This window comes from Sciurus carolinensis, chromosome 11, assembly GCF_902686445.1.
Source record: "Sciurus carolinensis chromosome 11, mSciCar1.2, whole genome shotgun sequence".
Classification (NCBI taxonomy): Eukaryota; Metazoa; Chordata; class Mammalia; order Rodentia; family Sciuridae; genus Sciurus; species Sciurus carolinensis.
Genome location: NC_062223.1, coordinates 29,467,154 through 29,483,361, shown reverse-complemented (window position 1 = coordinate 29,483,361; position 16,208 = coordinate 29,467,154). Strand labels below are relative to the sequence as shown.

At 35.6% G+C, this 16,208-nt stretch overlaps 1 protein-coding gene across 1 annotated transcript; it reads right to left on the bottom strand.

The window, feature by feature from the left end:
* Positions 1-256: 256 nt before the first annotated feature.
* LOC124960526 (olfactory receptor 4P4-like) lies at positions 257-1,192 on the bottom strand. The gene has a single exon (XM_047519342.1). The coding sequence runs from the start codon at positions 1,190-1,192 to the stop codon at positions 257-259; it is 936 nt and encodes a 311-aa protein (XP_047375298.1).
* Between the last annotated feature and the right edge of the window lie 15,016 nt (positions 1,193-16,208).

Sequence of the window (16,208 nt, the reverse complement as noted above, 5' to 3'; positions counted from 1 at the left end):
TACTGCTCAAGCACCACCTTACTTGCTTTGGCTCAAATGTTTTCTTATATACACAAGTTTACCTATGTGATCTCAAAAAATCACAAAATCAAGACTTCAACATTTTTTTGATTTGATTAAAATTGCATTATTCATTACTTTAAATGCCTATGTCCTATTGTTGTCATTTACTCTGTTAAAGACCTATGAGTTTCTAGCTACTTAATTGACATCTAGTCTTTTTTCTATTTTAAGTAAACAGCTGATAATCTTTAAATTAACTATATGTTTCCTTTGAGAACAGAATGTGAGACCAAACTTTTCTCATTGCATTTTTCATCTCAGTATTTCTCAAAGTATATATCAAGGGATTGAACATGGGAGCGATGATTATGTAAAATAATGCAAGCACTTTATCCTCAGGGAAAGCAGTAGGAGGTCTAAGGTAGGAAAAGATTGCAGGCCCAAAAAATAATACTACCATGGAGATATGAGATGCACAGGTAGAGAGGGCTTTGCGTCTTCCTTCAACTGAGTGATTCCTTAAACTGAATAAAATAATGGCATAAGAGAGAAATAGTATAACAAATATAACTAATAGGATCACTCCTGAACTGACAAGCACAAGGACACCGATCACATAGGTATCTGTACAGGCAATTTTTAGCAAAGGAAAAATATCACAAAAGTAGTGATTGATTTCATTTGGACCACAGAAAGGCAAGTGCATTATCATAGATAATTGAGGAACAGAATGGGCAAACCCACCAACCCAGGCAGCTAAAATTAGGAAGTTGCATTTTGTCCTGCTCATGATCACCATGTAGTGGAGAGGTTTGCAAATGGCAACATAGTGATCAAAGGCCATGGTTGTAATAATGAAGATCTCAATGCTGCCAAAGAAGTGCATGGTAAAGACCTGTAACATGCAATAACCATAGGAAATGGTTTTAGTTCTCTCTAGCAGGTCACCAATCAATTTGGGTGTAACACTGGAAGTATAGCAGATATCCAGAAATGATAACTGACTAAGGAAATAGTACATGGGTTGGTGGAAAAGAGGGCTACATAGAATGGAAATGAGAATCAGAGAGTTTCCTACCAGCAGGGCAACAAAACAGAGTAAGAACAGCATGAAGCAAAATATTTGCACATCCTTGTCATCAGAAAGTCCCAGAAGAATGAATTCTGAGATGTTTCTCTGGATTTCCATATGTTAATTTCAGTATGTATATTGAAAAAATAAATTTAATATCTGTGAAAATAAACCAGAAATTTAAGTGATAAATGATAAACCTGATCACCATACTATAAAATGCACTAATTAACATATAGAATCATAATATTAAGTAGTATTGATTTACTGAAAATATGTTGTTTCTTATTTATCATGTCTCATTTTATAAACTTTTTGTGTAAATTTAAAATGGGTGGTCAGAACTAATTGTGCATTTTACTCATTTTTACTTGTGGTTATTTAAAAATATTTTAATCTTATCTTGAAAATTAAAAACATGACTGTCATTCACATAACTAGATAAAATAAAAGCTAAATTTGTCTAAGACAAGGTATTTTTTAAATGATGTGACATTCTTGTTCAAAAGGGAAAACAATAACTATAGTGAGAAGTATTATTATAGTTAAAAAAATGATTTTCTTGCCAGTGATAATGATAAAGAAAGCTCTTAAGAAAATTCAAACCATAAAATGAAGAAATAAAGGATATTAAGCAGTCACTGTACAAGAAGTCAGGATAGTGGCAGTGAAGAGAAATACACACCAGGAAGAATGAAAAATGAACTGACCAATGTGATCCTCCAGTTGATTGTCAGACTCTCCAGGCCTCCTTTTCCTTATCTGCACCAAGACAACATTGTAGAATTCAGAATGCAATGATGAATCCATGGAGTGTAGTGAAATGCCCAAGTGTCATGTGAGGGTGATGATTGGTAGGTATTCAATTCCTACACTTTTTCCTCTTTAAGTTCATAGTTCAGCAGCAAATGAACTTGGGATACACACACATACTCCAGTGAAGAAATCAATAGAAAATAGCACAGTGTTAACACAATGTGAATTTAATGAATGTGATTAGGTAAACTACAATATTGACATAGTGCTTGTAAATAATAGGAAGATAGACTACTGAGAGTTATGTTATTTTAGGTCCTTTCTTAAAACTAATCATAATTAAGTTTCATTCATTCTTTTTTATTCTTTCTCTTTTTCTCTTTCCTCTTTCTCTCTCTCTTTCTTCATATTTTTTTTACTTGTTTATGCCTTTAAACCTATAGGCAAACAATTTCTTTGGGAGAGTATTAAATAAAAGTTCTGCAAGAGTAGTTATTTGGTTATAAAACATTATACATTATCTTACATTTAAAGTACTGTTTCCTCTATATATTAAAATATTGTTAATGTATCAGAATGTGACATGTTTAAGCTTACCTCGATCAGATCAGAAGAAAGTAGTCTATCATAGAATAGAAAGTATATTGAAAAATGAGACATTTTTTATTGTGTAAATATTTAATCAGCTCTTCCTTGATATGAATATGGAAGAGTACAGGTAAGCCTGAGAAAGGAACAGAGCAAAAACCATGGCCATCTTAAAAATGTCATTTCACTCCACTGTTCCTAACTGAAATTGTGCTGATAATATGGCTCAATTAAAAATTAAGAAGACCAAAACATTTTCTAATAACCCAATAATCACATACTACAATAACATTAATAACGTTGAGAATGAAATTGTATAGAACAATTTAAAGAGTGTATAATCAACCTAGAATTTTGTTGGTGGAAGTCTCCACAAACCCAGTTGCAGGGCTAATACATGAACCATTAGGTCTGTGAGTGTAGGTTAGATGCAGGCTTCGTCAAACACAGTTCTTCCCTCAAATACTCACCTGCCAATTCTTGTCCTTCATGAAAATCTGGAATAAAGGGCAGAAAGTTGCAAGGGAGGCATTCAAACCCACCAACATTGATTTTCTGAAAATATTTTGGAAATCTTAACATGTCAAACTCTCTTAGGTTTGTAAGAGAAATATACTACACTTGTTAACTAAATCCATCTGCAATGTAAAAGGTAGAATTTTATCCTCCAGAAAAGCAGATGAGAATTCTGAATACCTAGTCAACTTCAGATTGAAGAAAAATAAAAAAATTACTTTGAAATTTTTAAAAATATTGACACACATATTAAGAACAAAGGGTCAACGCTTTTTTGTCCCTGACTGTAGGGATTAGTTTAGGAAGAGCAGGATATAAACTTAAGCATCAATGCAAAAATTAATAGGTCTTTGAAAACCATAAGATCATTCCCTCAGGCATTTCTGAGCAGGCCCTAGCCAAATACTGCCAAGACTCTGCTCATGGTAATGTCCTTGGTGCCTCTCAGCATTAAATTTTCCCTTCTGGGTTTGTTTGGCTCATGCACTATTTCCCCTAAGACACTAAAATGCTACATCAGGGCAGTGCAGCAGACTGCCCTCTCTGTGCTCTTCCAGGTTTCTGATGGTTCTGAGAGAAATAATGCAGCCTGTAATAGTATGAGTCTAACTTACATGAAATCTGAGATGAAGAGAACCAAAGTCAGGCATTCAACTTTTAAATCTGGATAATTATTAAAATCCTAGTTGTCAAAATAGATCAATAAACTCAGTGATTCACAAGATCCTAACTGGCACCAAGTCATTTGTTGCTAGGAAAAAGCTTTGCTGTAATGGATGACTATGAAATGAGCAACAAAGTAAAGGAAAAATAAAATATTAAGCATTGTTTATGCATACACAATGCATTGAAGAAAATAATATATCAAATAAAAATATCAAAACCATCAGAAGAATGCTGCATAATATATATTCTTATCATTCAGCTTTCTATATCTATTTTGTGTTCACTGTGCTTTAACATTAGCTTCACCCACACACAATGATGTTCAATTTTCTCACCCTGCGTACCATAAGCAAATTCACAGATTTAAAGTTTCCTTATAGATATAAGACTTAATAAAATAAAATTATATGGCATAATATCTGGTTAGAATTAAACCACTTAGGAAGTTAATGAAAAACAGTTTATGAAGAGATTATTGTGTGGATTAAATTCTTTATTTTATTTTACACTATAATGTGCCTGGTGACATGAGAAATATTTTTATTTTCGGTATGGTATATAACATTATTTCCCTAATCAAAGATTGCATAGTTCTTCTTTTTTCTTACATAATATATATATGTATGTAAACCTATTTTTAATTGAAGTTTTATGAAATGTTACATATAACAGAGAATTTTTCTGTGTGTTTTTTTTATTGCAGTTGTCATTTTGCTTTCATGTTTTTGATCCCCCACTATGTGTTGAAAATACTTTCTTTTCTCTTTCTGTATGTCTTATAAACTTTCATCACTAATTAGTTCACCATATATCACTTTTCTAATTTTGGATTTCTTACCCTGCTCCATATATATATATATATATATACATATATATATATATATATATATAATCACATCCACACTTTTAAAAATAATTTAACCTTTATTTTCTTTCTTTGTTTTTATGTGGTGCTGAGGTTGAACTAAGCACCTCACACATGGTAGGAAAGCACTTTACCACTGAGCTACAATCCCAACCCAGTTTGTTCCATTTTTTCGTATTTGTATATTGCTAATAAAATACTACAATGCTTTGAACATAGAAACTTCACATTATACCTTGGAATAAGGTTATAAAATTCTCCTAATTTGTTCATCTTCTAAATTGTAGGAGGTAAGAGTTCTTTTGTATTTCCATATTAATGTAAGAATTGGGAAAATTCAGAACAAATCACCTCAGAAAAGTTTCATCAATTATATGTAGGTATAGAATTATTAAAGACAGAATCTCACCTTATCTGAGCAGGAACAACAAAATAAATCAGAATATGGTTTACACATCTATCATGGCAGAACTCATTTGTAGCAATTTCCAACACCAGAAGAGCAAAACAATCTCAATTGGGAAATGTAAATTTCATTAGACATAACATATGTCTACAAAAATACTGGCAAGTGTCCTTCACAGCTAGTTTTAACCTCCAGTGTTCCTTGCCCCATTGAAAACATCTAATATTCATCCATCTTATTTTTATTTGACAATTTTTTGGCTTATGTCACACACTTGTGCAATGAGTGGAATTCAGCTGAGTTACAGTATCCCTTTAATACAATAATGATACTTTTTCAATTACCAATCAACTTCTGTAAAACAGAACAGCATTGCTCAAATACCCATTTACAACAACAAAACTATCTTAAATATTGTGTATATAGTCACATTCTGAGAATTACATTTTATCAATTAGTTTTATATATGTACTTTGCAGATATTTTTGGAGACATTGGACATCATGCTACAAACTACAATGTGATGGAAAGCAAGTTCTGGAAAGAACACCTAGCCAGAGGCTATTCAAGATGGTGGGTTAGAGAAAGGCTACATTCCTATTTGCTCTATGGTTCAGGTTCAAATAGCAGGAGTACTGCTTCTTTGTGAGGTGGATAAAAGAGGGATTTTACTAAAACTCAATATTGGACACTCAGTGTGTCTTAGACTCTAAAATTTGGGTACATTAAACAAAGGAGAAAGACTACATTGGAGCTAAGCTAGTTGGGGCACCAACAGCAGCAGTGGTAGTGGCACTGGTACAGCAAATCGGGAGGGAGAACACTGAGAAACTCAATGAACAGATTTTGTATGGAAAAATCTGAGATGAGAAAAGCAGACTGCCCTTGGTTGATCCAGAGGCAGCACTGTGCACTAGTACTTGAAAAGTGCCCTGTGTTACCCAGCTGACCGTGCAGAGCTGAGGTGAATCCATCTTGATGTGACCACATCATAGTTGCTGGTGCAGGAGCCAAAAGATCTGAGCAAACACAGCAACACTATCCTGGCCAGCACTTTCCATGTAGCCAATGGTGTACCAGCAGAATGGGAGTGAAACAGGCACAAGAATATTTTACCCATGGGGATTCAAGTCAGAAAAGTGAAAGGGAGTCCCATTTCCCCATTTGAGTCTGTTGGCTCACAAGACCAGCTGAAGAGGGTCAGGAATCTGAACAGGTGGTTGTGAATATACTCAGGGCATAAACCTGGATAGCCTAGAAAGGCTGTGTTGATGGGCAGCAGATGGAGTGAAGTATTGGCTCCCATAACCCATAAGTGGAATACTTGAGAGGCTCCTGAGATCCAGACTCCTAGTAGAGATCAGCATGTGTCAGGTCCTAGGAATGTTTTGATCAACAAGGCCCCTCTGGCCTGATGAGAACTAAGCCCCACCTGCTTCACCTTCACTCATAGAACTCTGCAGCAGCCACATGCTGGGAAAGCATTGATTTGGTCTGTGAAAACAAAACTCCAATTGCCACTTTTTCCCAGCCCATTCTACTTCAGACTGGGTAAAAGTTAAGCTGAGAATTTTCTAAATTAGCCTCAATCTTAGGCCACTCAAAGGCAGTATGGTGGACAAAACAAAAAGAGGGAGGGATTAACAATCCAACTCTTGTCCTCACTCTGAGAACATAGTCCAGAAAGAAATGAAAATACAGTTGGGCATAAAGAGTGTAGAGGTTCAGGTCATGACAAAGTACCTAGGAGCATAAGTCCTTTGAGTGAGCACACTCCTCAGGACAATAAAGATCTTCTGTTTATCTGGTTTAGAAACATTCTGCAACTCCTCTGTCCTTGAGGCCTGGAGACATTATCTTATTATAAAATCATTGGTAGTAGTTGACTCTGAGAAGCAAGCAAGTATATGATCTGCACATGTGCAAAGCTAACTATAGTAAAGTAACCTGATATGACCCTGAAGTAGATAATAAAATTGAACTGGCTTTCCCACAAGATCCACATCTTACTGTATGCCATTCTGTGTGCTTACCTCTTTATTTGCTCTCCCCATACCTTTATAGCTGGACCCTCTTAAGATTTACAGCTGGTGCCCTGAGGAGGTGCCTTTCTGGACATGTTGATGGGAGAAGGGGATAGCTTACTGCCTGGAACAGGCTTTTATGTGCATCTCTTATTGGCTGATACCCAACCCACTGGTAAGCTATGGGGGATTCCCTTTATGATACTCAAAGCCCTCATTTGACTGAACTTTCTTATTTGCTTAGTAAGGTTAAACATACTGTAAGTAATGCTAATCTTTCTGCTTTGTTGTCTGAAATAGATTCTTGCTGTTCATGGTATCCAGAGAGTAGGTCCTTAAGACCAAAATATTGGGAAGATATAGGTAAAAAATTACATGAGGAACCATGGGCTCCTATACCTGTGTTACATGCTTGGTATTTGTGTCATTATGCTATCTCAAAAAGAGCCTTGACAGCACCACTCTGGTAGTCTCTATGACTCTATGACTGAAGTTTTCCTCCTCCCCCCCTCCTTCTTCTTCTCCCTCAGTTTCTTCTCATTTATCTGAATGTCTCAGACAGCTGCTGAGGGAGAAACTCATACATTGACTATCAGTCCCATTAGATTAAATAACACTAAACCCAATTATGGGTTGCCCCCCTGACCCAGGATCAAAGGAGGGGGTACACTTTCACCTGCAGATGCAGATTCACCTTTGCAAATGTTTCCAATTCAAACAGAAGTTCCTTCCAAAAGTACCTTCATGCAACTAGAGGGAGTACTGGGATAGATTTGATTACTACTGAGAATGCTCAAGCATTCATGTCTCCCTGTGGAAGTTTGTAATGAAAGAGGAAATGCAGGATTTGCTTCCACTATCAGTGGAGCATATTTACCTATTACTGAAAATACACCAGTTAACCCTCAATTTAAATGAGCAGCCAATCACAGGGCTATTGGACACATGTATTGATGTTACAGTTATACCCCTCTCAGTATGACCTCATGCATGGCACTTACAAAGAGCCACCCAGGTTTGGGGCATAGGAAGCAATAATGAACAGGTTTCTAAAAGTTCTGTTTGCCAGACTCCACCCCTTTCAATGCACAGCAACTTATTACTCATATTCAACCATACATATGATGGTTCCCTTTACTATATGGGGTAGAGACATCTTACACAAGTTACAAATGTCTGTGGAATTCTGTTTTTTGTAGGGGCTTCTACACTTCTGACCACCTTGCCATTAAAATGGAAGGTCACCACTCCTGTCTGGGTAGAACAATGGCCATTGTCTAAGAAAAAGGTGATAGCTACAGATGACCTCATCAAGAACAGTTACAATTGGGACATATTGAACATTCTACCAGTCCATGGAATATGACTTTTATCATCAAAAAGAAATCAGGGAAATGGAGATTATTATAAAACTTAAGATAAATTAATAAATGTATACAACCTATGTGTTCACTTCAATGTGGATTGCCTTACCCTAACCTAATTCCTCAGGTTTTTTCCTTATATGTAATAGACCTAAAATCCTGTCTTTTTACTATTCCTCTCTTTCCTGATGATCAAGAAAAATTTGCCTTCACAGTTCTTGTTTTCAGTCATCATGAGCCTGCTGATAAATATCAGTGGAAAGTTCTTCTTCAAGCTGTGTTAAATAGTCCCACATTATATAAACATTTTGTGAATAAGTCTCTTCAGCCTTTCTCACAATTATTCCCACATATTCTTGTTTGTCATTATCGATGATATTTTGATTGCTGGACCAATACTTACAGAAGATACTTTAACTAAATTACAACACATACTATTACAATCTGGCCTCCATGTGGCCACAGAAAAAATTTCAATGACAACTCCCTGTTAAAGATTTAGGACATAAAATACTCCAAGATTATTCCATTCCTCATGTTCCAAAATTGACTCTTCCTTCCAAATTTTCCTTAATTCATTTGCAACAATTTTTAGGACATTTAATTGGGCCTGACAACATATTTCTTTAACTACTGATATGCTCTCACCCTTTCTTCAGCTGTTAAAAGTGCAACAAAATCCCACCAGTTTTTTTCAGTTAACTCCTACACTGACTACAGTTCTTCAGTGTGTTAATGAAAAATTATCTGTAGTTTTTATAGATAGACTACCAACACTCAATGTTCCTTTATCTCTAATAATTTTTACTGGAAAGACTTATGACTTTGCTACAGTTGTTGCCATTTATAATCAAGTCTTGTATACAATTAATGGTTATATTCTCCTCACACTTCAGAAAGAAATGTTCTACCATATGGGTTATAAGTATGCTCAATTGATCTCAGAAGGTTGCAATTGTATTTTCTCTTTTAGGAACTGATGTTAATGTACTTTATCTTACTCATCAAAAAACTTTACATTTATAATATTTACAATTTTCTTCATATTATCAAGCTGTCTTAACTTTTTTTTTAGCTCCTATTGTTTTCCATGCACCTCTGGATGAACACCTTTCCTTTTTGTGTCAAATATCTCCTGCTCCTTCTTCTATAATTTCCTCTATTCTGCTTTCCAATGGGATTACTGTCTATACTGATGGAGTAAAACAATAGGGTGTGGTATCTATGTTCACTGATAAAAAGTGGACTGATTATTACACATTGCTTCAAGCTTCTCCTTAGCAATCAGAATTAGCTGCAATTATTTTGGCTCTTCGTATGTTTCCTACTGCCTTAAACATCATTACAGATTCTCTGTATATAGTCAAACTGAAGCCTCATATTTCCTCTGCAATTTGGTCACCTCATTTGAACTCTAATTTGTTATCACTGTTTATCATGCTCCAATCTCTTTCACAGGATAAGTCATCTCCAATATTTCTTGCTGACATACATAGCCTCACTAAAATTCCTGGACCACTCCCTGAAAAAAATGCTCATACTGATGATACTATAAAGTCACTTTCTCCTCTCTTTTCAGATGCTGTGTAATCACACAATTTTTTTTTCACCAAAATGCTCACTCTTTAATGAAACCTTTTCTATTTCCTCTCAACAGGCACATTTCATCATTAATAAATGCTCTCATTGCACACCCTCTCCTTTGCCTACTCGGAAAATCATGAACCCTCAAGGTTTACATTCTAATGCTCTGTGACAGATGAATTGAACCTCTTTTCCTCCCTTCTACCCATGTTCTTTCTTACATGCTACACAGATACATCCTCAGGCCTTATAAGGGCCAGTGCACATCATTCAGAGAAGGTCTCAGACTGTATCTCTCATTTGCTCTTCTTCATTGCCACCATGGGTAAACCTCATCATTTGAAAATTGACAATGTCTCTGCTTCTATTTCTAGCTCAATTTTGTAATCAATGAAATATAATTCTAACCTATGGATTTCCCACAGTCAGGCCTTAATTGAATATACACACCACATGCTTAAAATGTGCCTTTTAAAATAAAAACAAAGAAGGGGACTTAGCCCTGCTCATATTACTAATGCTCTCAATATTTCCTTGTTCACTATGAATGTTCTTAATGTACAATATGAAGATAATACTTGTCCCTGGTCCTCTGCCTTGGACAGACACTTTACCCCTAAGGAACCACTATCAAATATTTATGTAAAATACTAGATTCCACCAAACTCTACATGATGGGACCCTGCACCTTTAATTACATGGAGGACAAGATACGTTGCTGTTCTTAATTCTACTGGTCCTGTCTGGATTCCTGCCAGGTGTGTCAATCATCATGAGTTGGCACCAAGGACTTCACAATCCAATTTTCAAGTTCCACTTGACCCTGGAAGAAGACCTTGATTTAAAGAAGGAACCTCCAACAAGAGCAAGAGGCCCAAGGAGTCCCCAGACTTCTAATCATCTAGTGACTTGAGGGGAAAAAAATCATTTAACCACATCTGCTCAACAATTGTTAGCCTAGATAGGTTTAGCATGTACCCAGAAAAATTTGGTTACAATTCTGTTTGCAAAACTTACCCAAACTTCCACAAGTATCTTGGCTATTATTGTGTTATTCTCTGTTGTTGTATCCCTGTTGGTGGTGCCCCCATAGAGAAATCTGTTCCATCTTTGACTTTCTACACTCATTATAATATGTGTCCACTTAGCAGAAATTGTTGATTTTTTTGAAAATTTGCATCCATGAAGTTTGTCACCGCCTGCGGATATTTGCTACCGCCCGCAGCAACAATTGCGTGGGTATTTATCAAAGGTGGGCTGGAAACTAAGCTACTTCTATTTCTGAGCTCCTTCCTTACTTGCTTGCTTGTTTATGGAGGATAGAGGAAATGAGGCTTAATTGCTTTGAGAGGAAGTTTTAGAGAGAGACAGGCTTGCTACGCTTTCTTAAAGGTCTGCTGCTTCTTAGAGGTGCGTCCTACATCCTCTGAACTAAAGGTGCTATCTACCTAAGGTGCTTTAGTGATGCATCCCATGTACTTTGATCTGTGATCTGCAATCTAAAGGTGTGTTCTCAGTTCTCTGCTCTGCGATCTGCTTTCTGCCTGCCTGCGGCTTTCTACTGCTTGCCCCTGCTGCTGCTTGCCTCTTCTGTTTCTTTCTGCTAGCTGCTGCTTCTCGCCTTCTACCTACTGCCCGCTTTTATTCCCTCCAGGAGGTGGAGGGCGGGGTCACACCAGTTGAGATCAGGCGAGGAGCCAGCTGCCCAATCACAAGCAGGCGTGAGCTGGAGCACTCGGGAACACCTGTGCACGCATACACGGATGTGTTCAAAACAACTTCTGGCTGTGTGCCAGGCGCCATCCCAGCACAGCCCACATGGCACAGACCCCAACAAAGTTATTCTTGATAATAGGGCATCTATTGCTTATTTGCTGTTGTTTCATCATAATGATGCCATAAATTTAATATATGTTGCTTCAATTTAACTGACAACATTAATCCCATTCAAAAGGAATTAGATCTTCTTGAAGACATTGTAATGAAAGTGCAAGAAGATGATGGAGGTTGGATTTATTAGATTGGTTAACCTCATAGTTTCCAAATTTTACATGGATCAAACAGCTTTTTATTGGAGGATGTTTATTGATACTTGCCTTATTATTCTGTGCTTGTTTTTTTTTTTTAATGTCTGCCTTCCTTTCTCCCTCCACATTCCTTAAACAAAAGACATGTCATGTCTATTCAAAAGGCCATACAAAACAAAAAAGGCAAATTGCAAAGGTTCAGACCATGACAAAATACAGAGAAGTGTAAGTCCTTTGAGTGAGCACACTCCTTGGGACAATAAAGGTCTCCTGTTTGCCTGGCTTAGAAACACTGCAACTCCTCTGTTCTTGAGGCCTGTGGACATTATTTATTATAAAAACATGGATACTACTTGATTCTGAGAGCAAGCAAGTTAAGTGACCTGCACATGCACAAAGCTAACTGTACTAACATACCAGGTTAACCTGATATAACCCTAGAGTAGGTAATACAATTGAACTGACTTTCCCACCAGAGTGACTTCTCATTTTCATTGAATCCTTTTTTCTTTCTTCTTCTTTTTTTTTACTGTGTTGATTGATTCATAGACATGTATGCATAAACACATATAAATTTTGTCATTTTTAGAATTTTTCAAATGAAGCTTTTTTTTTTTTTACCTTGTCTTTTGAAGATTAGGGATTTCAATGAGCCTATTTTTTGTATTGTTTTTCATTTGTCAGTTTCTTTTTTTTTCTTCCTCTCTTTTCTTTTGCTTATGATACCGTTTACTGGTGATGATTCCTGCTTCCTCAGGTGTTGAAGTATAATGCCAGAGAAGTATGCAGAGGCAAGAATAGAGTAGAAAGTAAGAAGCTTCATTAAAGAAAAGTAAAAGCAGACTTCTCCTGGGTGGAAGAAGGGGACCCAAAGGTAGAATCCATAGGATGAACAAATCTTGTCCTTTTTATAGGTTTTATTCTCCTGTTCTTTCTCCCTTATCTCTTTCCTTCCTGCCTAGTGACTAGGCCTGGCTTTGCAGGTGAGATGCATAAAGTGAGAAGTGATGGGCATGGGGAGGGCCAAAGTGATTCAGCCAGGCAAGGGCCCAGGGGACATCAATTAGCATCTCCTTGTCTGTAGTCCCTGACAAGGGCAGGTAAATTTGGTAATCAATGGGCTCTGCAGCTCTTTGATATTCCATTCTCCCAGGGGCAGTCTCCAAATTCTTGAGTCTGATGGCTTTCATGGCTTCCATTTCCTCTATTTGAACCAATCCCCTATTTCTACACTAACTGCCTGTTCCCAATTCTGGCTTCACTTATGCCAGATTCTATTATTCTTTCTTTCACTCTCCCTTATTTTGTTACTTGTATTATTTCTCCTCCTTCTTCATAATCATCATGTTATATCTCTTCTACAATTCTCTGTCAGTTTTTGAAATTGTGAATGTTTTTCTACCTTCCTATCACCTTTTCTTTTCAGTTAATCAACTCTAGTACTATTAACTTTTAGCACTAATTAGTTTTATAACTCCTGCTTCCACAATTGATGCTGTTGCAATTATTACTGCTGTGGATTACATAGTTTACATCTGTCTTTTGTATTAATGCCAGATATAGCTGATAGTCACTTACAGATTTTGCTGTTGGCAATTGCCTACCCTAACATTTCTGGGTTTTTGTTGTTGTTGTTCTTGTTTTCTGTGGATCTGAGCATTGTAGGTGTCATAGTAGGAACCAAGTATTTAGTTTAATGCTGTATATTTTTTTGCACTGGTCTTGGCTATTGTTTGTTTCCCCCTGTTCTTTAATAGAAAACCTGCAGGGACACTACAAGTTCACAGGGTAAAAATAGCTGCTTAACTAAATTTAACCAAAAGAAAATGCACCTTATTCCACACACAAATAAATAGCACTCAGTTATACTTTAATACGAAGAATAGAAGAAACAAAATCCCAAACTACTGAAAAGGCCCCAAGTAGAAACAGAGGTGGGACCAGAGGCCCCAGGTAAGAACATCCATTAATAGAGAAAACACAGAGAGGAATAGCACAAAGGTTGTGGATACCACACTTATAAGGGGATCTCAATCCAGATTATTGTAGGACACTTGGTGTGTAAAGACTGCATCCTACAAGGGTCCACACATAGGAGTATAGAGAAATATTTCCCAACTGATGTATAAATCCCAACACATGAGTACAAGAATTATGAAAAAGCAAGTTAAAATAATGTCACCTAATGTTCATAGTTCATCAGCAAATGACTCACTAAATATTGAAATGGATGAAATACCAGAAAAGAAATTCAATCGAGTCATAAAAATGATAAATGATGAATAAATTCCAAGAGAACATATAAAAACAACTGAATGAATAAAGAATTCACTATATAATATAAATGAGAAATTCAAAAAGGAGATAGAAATATTAAAAAAGAACCAAACAGAAATCTTCAAAATAAAAAACACAATATATCAAAGAAAATGTGAGTTGAAAGTTTCTCTAATTCAGTAGATCATGCTAAACTAGAATCTCAGAGTTAAAAGACAAAGTGATCATTTGTGGATATTCAGAGTATTTTAAAATTAAAAAAAAATAATAAGTAACCATGAACAGAATATACAAAAACTCTGAGACATTATGAAGAGACCAAATTAAAGAATAATTGGAATTGGGGAGAACTGAAAAATGTGGGCTAATGGAATGGATAAATTCTTCAGGGAAAAAATAACAGAACATTTCCCAGTCCTTTAGAATGAGAAAAAATCCAGAGGATGGGGGAACTCAAAACCCCAAATAGTCAAAATCAAAAGAGAACCTGTTCATAACACATTATACTAAAAATGCTTACCATACAGAATAAAGGTACAATTTTAAAAGCCTCAGGAGAAAAAAAACATATGGTCATATTTAGAGGCAAACCAATCAGAATCATTTCTGATATCTCAGCACAAACACCATAAGCCAGGAGAGCTTAGAACAATGTGTTCCTAGTCATAAATGAAAATAACAGTCAAGTAAGACTGCTATACCAAGCAATGGTATCATTCAAAATGTATGGAATTAAATCTTCCAACATAAGCAGAAACTGAAGAAAAAAATCATGATTACTAAACTGGCACTACAGAACTTACTAAAGGAAATACTGCACAAAGAAGAAATAAAGAACAAAGCTAAGAAATCACAAAAGAGCAAATACCATTTGAAGAGTAGCTAAGCAAATTATAACCCCAACCAAATTAAACACAATAAATACATAAAACTGGCAGAAATAAATAAACCTCTTTCTCTAATGACATTGAATAAATGGTCTCAATTTTCTAATTAAAAAACATTAACTGACAGAAAGCATTGAAAACAAGATTCACCTATATTTTGTTTGCAAAAGATTCAGCTTAGAGGCAGAGATCCACAGGATGAAAGTGAAAAGATGGAAAGTGATATACCATGCAAATGGATCCTGAAAAGAAGCAGGAGTTGCTACTCTCATATTGACAAAGCAGATTTCACACCAAAATTAACTAGTAGATACAAAGATCACTTCATACCAGTAAAGTGAACAATTCAACAATACGTTAAAGCAATAATAAATATTTAGGCCCCATAAGAGACACCACTCAAATTGAAACCCCAAATAGACAGCAGTACAATAAAATTAGGATATTTCACCACAATTCTGTCACCATTGGATAGGTCATCCCAGAAATATACTCAGTAGAGAAAATTTGGACCTAAAAAATATTATAAATCAAATAGACCTAAACATATCTATGGAATATTTCATCCAAAAAAAGCTAAATATATTTTTCATGAAACCTTCTCCAATGTAGAATATATTTCAGGTGACAACACAACTCTTAGCAAGTACAAAAAAATCTTGATATTATTTCTTGCATCTTATTGGATCATAATAGAATGAAATTAGAAAGAGTATACCCAAACCTTATAGAAACTATATAAACAGAGGCAAATTCAAAAATTTCTTTTGAATAATGAATGGGTGATAGAAGAAATCAAGAAACAAATTTTTTTTTAAAATGCTTAGACTCAAATGAGAATAGTGATACAATCAAAACTACTGGGATAAAAGAGGGCAGAAGAACCTTTAGAGCTATGAGTACCTACATAAGAAAATCAGAAAGAACCAAAATAAACAACTTGAAGATGTATATGAAGGCCTCAAAAAAGAAGAACAGAACGATTCCAAAACAAGTAAAAGGGAGAAAATAATTTAGATATGTCAAAAAAAAAAAAAGACTACAAAGAATCAATCAAAAGAAGAGTTGATTCTTTGAGAGTTTAAACAAGATTGATAAGCCCTTAGCCATACTAGCCTAAAGAAAAAGGATGAAAAATAAAATTAATAAAATTAGAGGTGAAAAAAAATTGAT

Excerpts from the sequence above, each read along its gene's own strand:
- LOC124960526 (XM_047519342.1), bottom strand. The coding sequence starts at position 1,192 with ATGGAAATCCAGAGAAACATCTCAGAATTCATTCTTCTGGGACTTTCT.